The 8,994-nt window shown below is 41.9% G+C and overlaps 1 protein-coding gene across 1 annotated transcript; it reads right to left on the bottom strand.

Moving 5' to 3' along the window:
* Positions 1–625: 625 nt before the first annotated feature.
* LOC134486063 (uncharacterized) lies at positions 626–5,439 on the bottom strand. Its single transcript, XM_063284835.1, has 7 exons — positions 5,237–5,439; positions 4,731–4,882; positions 3,968–4,101; positions 3,293–3,366; positions 3,101–3,208; positions 935–1,036; positions 626–820 (listed from the first exon to the last, which is right to left on the bottom strand). Exons 1-7 carry the CDS (start codon positions 5,244–5,246, stop codon positions 792–794), a joined length of 609 nt encoding a protein of 202 aa, XP_063140905.1. The 5' UTR covers positions 5,247–5,439; the 3' UTR covers positions 626–791.
* Between the last annotated feature and the right edge of the window lie 3,555 nt (positions 5,440–8,994).

The raw sequence follows: 8,994 nt of genomic DNA, 5'->3' as shown, positions 1-8,994 counted from the left end.
ATTTGGGAAGACAGCAAAAAGAGGGCAAGTCTGCAATTTGTAAGAAGACATCTATCCCGAAGAAAAGGCTGGTGGTGTGCCAAAGAATAGGAATTGATGGAACTTCAATGCAGATATAGGGTATATTTTGCCTTTATTTTTATCTGGACTTGGGGAAGCATGCTTTCGTTTACTTCTTGCACTTTTGGAGTTCCTGTGTTTCTACTTCTGTTGCCTAATTAATAGAGATAGTAAAGGCCTTGCTTGTAAGCCCATCCTTTCACATACACAAAGCACACTCCCACCCTTCATCATGGCATTCACAGCAGAGCATCTATTTCAACAGTAGACACCAGAACATGAAGGCCATACAGAGACCCCAGGTTCTTGCACTGAAAGATGCTTGTGAACCCACATCTGCTTGCCTGTGACTCTACTCACCCTCTACTTCCCTCACTAGCTATCATGCGTGTCCCTACTCTGTTCCTCCCTCCAGATGCCCTAGCTGTTAAAGCTGAGCTCTATGACATGTCACTTACACAAGGACCAAGGAGTGCTGATGATCAAGATCAGGACTGTATGCCTGATCACATCATACCCAAGTATCACAAAATCAGGCACCATTTAATTAGATTTTAAACACAAATCAGGGAATATTTACCATCTTTACTGAAAGCTGAGGTTTGGGGTGAGGGGAAGGAGGATTTGGGCATGTCTTCTCGTGGCAGCTGGCATCTATCTACAGAGACAGCGGATGAGTGAAGGAGTCGCTGAATACAGATCTGTGCACTCTGGGGTACTTCTTCCACACACTAGGCTTGTCTGAACAACTCACAGGAAACTATTGACAAAAAGAGAATAAGGCATGTGTCTGAGACAGCTGTGTATAGTGTCATTGTCTTACAGGAAACTCATGAATAAAAAAATTAGAAAGGCAAAGTCTCTATCTCATTACCGTCACATCCAGGGTTGATGATATCTGTTTTGTTCAGTACTAGGCTTTCTACAAAATCTTCAAAATCCAATAGCACAGTTGGCCTTGGGAACATGTTTCGACCTGCAGGCCACATGAGTATGAAAAAAGGGGTAGAAAAGAATCTTTAAATGGTTCACTCCCAGATTGTTCAGGGTTTTTCTGAGACACGACATTTCACACCACAGAAAGGGTATCTCTGGCTGAATATTCCTGAATGGAGACAGGCCATGTAGAAGTGAAGAGGAAATCGTGTTTACCTCTTGTTTGTGACAAATATCACCTGAGCATATAAGTCTCCCATGAAACTGAGAGCCCCCAGTACACTCCACAATGGTTGCTCAGAAAAATATTTTCACATATTCATCTCCAGATGGCAGAAATCATATGCAGACAATCATCCACACCCCAAACATGCTCAAAGAACAACCTTTGATTATAGGCACACTGAACCAACCTTCTATACTACATCCTAAACAAAAGTATTGAGTTTGACAATAGCTTGAGGAGAGAAAGAGAGGAATCCAAAGGTGACTGGCCCAGCTTTGTCATAATTATGCTGCAAGCACCTGCTAGCAGGGTCTTGTATTCCAACATTGCCCTCAGTAATGCATCACCTTCTCAAAACTAAATATTGAAACAATACCATCTATGGGGGGAATCTCTAGGATACAGGTACACTGAACTTGGAGAGTAACCTAGAAATGCCTAAAACTTCTGGTTAATACCATAACCCCTGGAGCCCATGTCAATATCTGAGAATGGGGACAGTGGATAGCAGTAGATGTTTCTGTCTAGAGCATTTATGTCTAGGCTGAGAGACATCCTAGGTCATTGTTGGAATTTCATGAGTGTAGAGACTATTGGCTGAATGCTGATATGTTTTCAGATTGAGAGGGAGGCAGCACAGTGCAACACAAAGTTCAACAGAATCATGTGAGCAAAGGTACTGGAGAATACAAACAGAGGCTAAAATTATGCTGCTAGCATTGTGACTGTCAGTGCTTGATGATGATGACAAGTGGAGGTCATATCTCCACCTAGCACTAGTAACTTTGGTGCCAGGTACTCTCCTTGTGTACCTCAGTGTTCAGAACTCCTGTGAGAACAGAGATAGCATGGAACATTTGATTAGGACCGATCTTTCCCAGGATGTGACTGAAAACTGTCTCTCAGGAAATGGAAGTTCTGGCTTTGCTTTCCACCCTCAGACTGCGTGTGTGATTGTGAGTGAGTGTGTGTGCATGCACATGTGCATGAGTTTGGTAAGTCTGTTTATGACCACGGTGACCAGATCAGGATGCTAATCATACTCCTGTAGAACTCTCTACACTTCTTTAAGACCCAGTCTCTCATTGAACTGGAAGTTTACCATTGTGGTTATGTTGTCTGGACAGCTAGCTCTGAGGAGTCACTGTCTCCCACAATGAAAGAGTTACAGGAACATTCATCTATGCCCAGATATTTGTGTGGCACTCTTGTGACATTAATCAGGTCTTCATTCAGAGCAAGAATTCTTAACCAGTGAGTTATCCCAAGCCTTGTTCAGGTTTCTCATCAATTTCTAAATGGTTGGAAGGAAGGACAGAGAGCACTGAAACATTTTTCTCTATTTAACACTGGTCAAAACTGTCCTTAGAACCTTCATATATCTACTTGTCTCAATTCTCTTTTGTTATTATGATAGTTGTAGACTTCAGTACTCCAGACCTGTCTGGTAAAGGGGTGGGGTCAGATATCATACAACAGGTGTTGAGTAGGACTCTAACATTCAACATCTGGATATCAGAACAGGCCCCACTGACATGACAACAGCACATTGTTTCCAAATGTTTTCCCATGTTCCCAGTGAGAAATTATTCCAACTAAAGCCCTTCCTAGAACAGGACTGGAAGAAAAGCTGACTGAGAAGGGAAGGGAGACACTGAAGCTCAGTGGGCATGGAGTGGCTGTGAGTCTTGTGACTCAGTAGGGGATAGGGATGAAAATAAATATACCAAGAGCTAATAAAACACTTTCTCAAAGATCCAAGGCATCTCAGGAAAGACACCCAGACGGGGACTGAAAAATTAGACAGGACATAGAAGCTCTATCTGTACACCCTGCTTAAAGAATCCAAGCCCAGCTCTTAGGTAGGGTGAGACTCACCCATGAGCATTGTCACCTTTTCTGTTTCTATGTTGACAGAGGTTGCATGGGCAGCAATAGCAAAGTCTGTCCCACCAATGAATCCAAAGACGACCGGGAAATTTGGCCCTGAGGATGAAAATAAGTCATGTGGTCTTCAAATCTCTTCTTGAAGATCACAAAAAATAACGAATCTGAAACCTGAGCACTTACAGATGTAGTAGACATTAGGACTATATTTATCTTGATCCATATATATCGTGAACTGAACACAACCAATGGGTTTTCTGTAACAAAGAACAAAAGCATGGCTCTCTCCCTATCACCAGCTCTGCCCTCTCCTGCCATCTATGAGGCTAAACATTGAATTGACCCCAGACCTTTCATCTAATACATATAGCAGATAACCAAGCATTAGTACATGACTGGCCACAATCCCTGGTGTAGTACACATTATGGCAGGTGAGAAGACAAAATGAAATGATACGTAACTTAAGGGGTGCCCATACTCCACCTTACTCCTGGATCCTCACTGCACATGCACATAAGTGAAATATTGATGGCCCTGAAGTTCTGTGGTTACACCAAAATAGACACAGCATCTACAGTGGCCCTGGGGAGCAAGCAGTGCTGGGAAGGAACATCTCAGTCTTCCACAGAGTGTCATAGAAGAACATCAGGTGATTCACTGGACCACATGCTTGCAGCCAGTGCCCTGGAAACATTTCTCCTGTGCTTACACAACTCACCTCATACATGGACCAGACAATACAAGAGGATTCCATGTTGACATGGAGTGCCTAGCTGAGGTCAGGGGCATGTTTGTGGTGAAGGAGGGGCATTCATAGAGCCAAGAACAGAAAGGGCTGCCTAATGGCAGGTACTCACGAGATGTTCATCCTAAACTCCAGCTTGCCAATAGCGTTTTTGACAAAAACGAAGGGAGGCAATGGAGTAAACTTCTTCTTTGTAGGAATAGGCAGGTTTCCTGCCCATCGGGTTATGTACCATTTTCCTAGAAGCTAAAGAAGAAAATTGTCCTGAGAGAGGAAGCATAGAAAGGATAAACCAAACAATGAAATCCAAGGTAGAAACTGAAATGGGAAGAGACAAAGGAAGAAACCAGGGCACCGCCTCTGCCCCATCTAGGGGGACATGATATGTTCATGGTAATGGCAGCCCATCTCTGTCATGATCAGGGGGACATGATATGTTCATGGTAATGGCTGCCCATCTCTGTCATGATCAGGGGGACATGATATGTTCATGGTAATGGCAGCCCATCTCTGTCATGATCAGGGGGACATGATATGTTCATGGTAATGGCTGCCCATTTCTGTCATGATCAGGGGGACATGATTTGTTCATGGTAATGGCTAGCCCATCTCTGTCATGATCAGGCAGATCCGACAGTCTAAGACAGGGATCATGGGCAGGTGACATCAACCCTGGGCCAGGATTATTCTGGTGTTCCTGCAGAGGTCACACATAAACACCTGAGAAAAATCACCAAGAGGACAAGGCTAAAAGCATGATCAGGAACTGCCAACTCTCTTTGTTGTAAGAATGAGCGGGAAAAGAACTTAGTATCACTTTTGAGAGGTTGCTGGGCCAGAATGAGTGGAATTGTCATTAGAAGGAGACAGGGTACCTGGATACCAGCTTTAACCATAGGGTATGTTTGCCTCCGTCTTGGCTGAGATTCCAGAAGGCCACAAAGATCATACAGCCACAATGAAAATCTCCATTCATCACAGCCACGGTTTGGAAGGAAGGCTGAACTTCTCCAGAATCTCTTATTTCCTCAAACCACATCAACAATTTAAACATCAAAACATCTTAGGAAGTCTATCCCTCCAGGCACCCCTCCCCCATACCCAACAATGTTCATCCATCTGAAAAGAGTTGTCCTGTATTGTGCACTTCATCCTGCATGAGTCTTTCATTGCAAAATAGAACTTCTGAACAAAGTCATTTCTGCGGAATTGGAATTTTTTTTTTAGAAGACCAAAGGTGAGAAAGGAGATTCTTTAAGGTAGACTGATGAGACGCGTGCTCCCATAAGCCATACCTTGGCCTTTGGTTGCCTCCAATGTCCGATCTCAAGAAAAACCATGCTGGAGGACAGACAGTAACTCATAACATTGGAACACTTACCGATGTCCATCTGAATCTTTCAGCAACATCACTGGGTCATCCAAGCCATGAAAACCCAGATCACACACTCAGTCTGCCCAGCACTCTCACCTTGTCAAGAGAGACACTATACTTAGGATTCCTAAAGGTTAAATTCTCCACAGAGGGCAAGGTCAAAACCACAGTGAGCAGCAGAATCTGTGCAGTCACCATGGTGCCTCTGTGCTCCTGTATTCCCTGCAGCGTGGATGTACTACACTGAATAATACATTATCTGCCCAGAGCCCAAATCCATGCTATACACTGGTTGTTTTCTTTGGACTTCATGAATAGGTTGTGATAATTCCTGTAATTAGTGACATGCCTGGGCTTTCACTCATGCTCATGGAGGCTTGTCAGGAGAGAGAATGTTATCAAAGTGGGTGGTGACCCCTGAGAACCCAGAACCAGGAAGATAACAAGAACTTCTGTGTTCTTACCTCCTGCATGCCTGCCTGTATTCCCAGCAAAAAAGTCACATTTCCTCTTACTTTTTAGAACCTCACCTCCAAGAATACCCACAAGATAATATTCAACCAGCAGTTATAGACACAGAAGTTATTCTTCAGCCATAACCCTCTGATGACTGAGCTTTGGTGACCCATCAGTACTCTAGCCTGTGTCTTAATCTTTGCCTCCCTTTCCCATGGTCTTGAGAATGCTGCCAACCTCTCTGATTCTCTACACACTCACAGCAGATCTCTACCAAGTCAGTAGATCTTACTTCTGTTTCACTCTATACCACACCAATTCTCTTCAGTTCTGTGCCATACCACGAAATTGTCCTGCTACTGTGCGCACGTGTAGCAGCATGTCTATGTCCCAAGTAGTGATTACTGTAGGTGCTATTTTTGGTCTGCTTTATTCCACCTTCCCAACACTTACTCCATCCTTAGTCTTTCCAGCCGCCAACACTAGGGGGTAGAGAAGGAAGGTTATAAAGAAAAGGGTGTATGGATCACTTTACATTACGTCCATCTGGTTAGGGCATTGAGTTCCTTGGAGCAAGTCCAGTCTTCATCGTCAGGATGTCCAATTTTATCTTCTTGTCTCTGCTCATGACTATATGACAAACTACAGCTCCAAATGCAGAAGCAGGGTGAGAAGCAGCCTCCTTCTTCAGAAGGCATTTGGCCCCTCTTGAGGAACTGCCGTTAACACACTCTCCAGGGTCTCAGAATTCCAAACAAAATCCATCTGCAGCTGGCAAAAATCCTGTCCCACATAGAGCATAAGGCAATCATAGTTAGTGGCTGTGGCCCATCTGATGCAGCCCATATCTAACACCTGGGATTAAAACACAACTATCCACCTAACGTTCCTGAATCCTTTAAAAGTAATCAAAATTCTCACTACATATTGTACATGAGTATGTGTGTTTATGTGCTCATGTGTGCATACATCTGTGTGCTGGTATCTCTGACTGTGTGAACTTGTGCCTGTATGTTTATCTGTGTGCATTTGTATCTGTGTGTAGGTTTTGAATATGTACCTATAGTGATATGTGTGAGTTATTCTGTGTAACTAGTGTCATTGTGTATATGTGACCGTTTCTGTGTGTGCCTGTGTGCACATGTTTCTGTGTGGATTCCTATAAGTTAGTCCATGTGGTGTTTGTGTGTTTGTGTGTGTGCTCTCTTCTGGGTTCTTTGGTGTTATTGCCAGAATACAAAATATTCTACACAGGTTTGGGGTTTCAAATGCTTATTCACTATCTGGAGGTACTTTCTGAGGAAATATGGAACCTTTGGCACAGTGGCCTCACTAGAAGACATGTATATCAGTAGAATTCCCTGCTGGATCTACCCTGAGAATTCAGCTTCCTGATACACTAAATTATGAGTGTGTTCTTGACCAAGTTACCACAAATGTATGCATTTAAAAGAAATAAAATAGAATAAATGATATTTTGAAAAGATTATCAAGAGTACCAAAGCTTTATCAAAACTAAAATAAGGAAAACCTAATGCCACCAAGGGCCATGCCTGTGTCCATGGTCTTACTCCTGCTGTGTCTGTGTTGATGTCTGTGTCCCTTATTGCCACCAGAGGTGTGTGAATATCTGTGATCTATGCTTCAACATGAAGCCATGCTGATGTGTGTGATCCCAGCTACATTTGAAGGATTTATCCATGAGCCTACTGCAACTGGAGCCATGTTCATGTCCTCTGTGGTGAGTGCCTCCGAGTATTGGTTACATTATTATAGTGTTCAGAAAAACCTAAATAATATCTTGAAAGGAGAACAATCCACAGTAGCTGATTATCATTTGCTTCATGCATTAGCAGAGGCATAATTTTGACAGTTGCAGACTGTTTCTGTGATTGTGCGGTGTTTGGAATTCTGGGATATTTTCAGATGGTCCACAAATGTTAGAACCCCGATAGCCTGGGTTGTTGGTTATTCAGGGAAGTTGGTTGCAGATTGTTAGTGGTCATGCTTAAAGAATAAACAAGAAGGAAGAAATTATATTCAGAGATATCTCTCCCGCTTACACACACATGCATCTTTCTCTCCTATCTAGTGTACATTATCATTTTTTGCTTCAATTTGTAGATTGGAAGGATGCAGCTCCTGGTATCTTTACTGAAGACTCTGTGTTTATGACTGGAGTCATTCGTGCATCAGAGAAAGGAACTGTGTTTAATTTTTATTGTTTCACATTTGTATAGTACATCATAATATTTATTTCCTACTAAAGGACAAATATATTCTACAAGAAAATCATATGATTTCCCCTTTCAAGCTATTACGTAGGTTTTTCTAATCAATATAATAATGTAACCAATTGTACTAGACATAGTTTTGATCCCTGTCTTTGATGCCAGAGTATGATATACAATATTTTAACTGTTTTAAGATTGTTCATTATATTTATAATTTATTTGCTTATATGAAACTCATGCATCAAATTAAAATTAGATTTATCTACAACATGTCAAATCAAAACCACTCTGGATATCCTGGTATTGAGGGGGGGGAGGAGGGAGGGAAAGAGGGAGGGAGGGATTGGAACACAGTTCAAGGATAGAGGTATCTAAGGAGAATTCTTATTGCTATGAGAAAAACTCCAAGAAACAAAACAAGATATTAGTTACTTCAATTTGCTTTTGTGCACTTCTAAGTATAATAGATTGGAGTGAGTCTAGGTGTGATTATTCATTACAACTGATTTGCTTGTTATGTTACTTGCTTATATGTCTATGCATATACATTTTTTTCCACATGTGGCTCACCCTTGTGATTGTACAGAATACTAATGTGACAACTTTCAAGAGTCAGAGAATTAATCATCAGGTGCACTGAATAAAATGGTCTATTTCAAGAGACTTTGCTCTGTAGCATTTATGGTCCCCAATCCCAGGTCCCACCATTTATAAAGAGGTAAACACATGACCACTGAAACTATAATCGATGATGATATCTTTAGAGGTGTGTGAGAGTGATATTTCTCACAAATAAATGTGGACTTCGCAAGTGAAATTTTTGCCTAATTGTTTCAGTGTTTAATAACTCCTTCACTTTCCTGGTACTGCTGAAAGATTTTCACTTCTTTCCTAAGATAAAATAAAATAAAATAAAAGTGTGCCACTATATTTATAGCCACTTTATTTGCAATAGCCAAACACTGGAAACAGTGATAAATGGATATTAGCCATAGAGTAGAGAATATCCATGGTACACCCCATGGACTGAAAGAAGTTAAACAAAAAGGAAAGCCCGAGTGAGGATGCTTAAAT

This window comes from Rattus norvegicus, chromosome 3, assembly GCF_036323735.1.
Source record: "Rattus norvegicus strain BN/NHsdMcwi chromosome 3, GRCr8, whole genome shotgun sequence".
Classification (NCBI taxonomy): Eukaryota; Metazoa; Chordata; class Mammalia; order Rodentia; family Muridae; genus Rattus; species Rattus norvegicus.
Note: the sequence above shows the minus strand (reverse complement) of the source record. Positions and strands in the feature narration are given on the sequence as shown.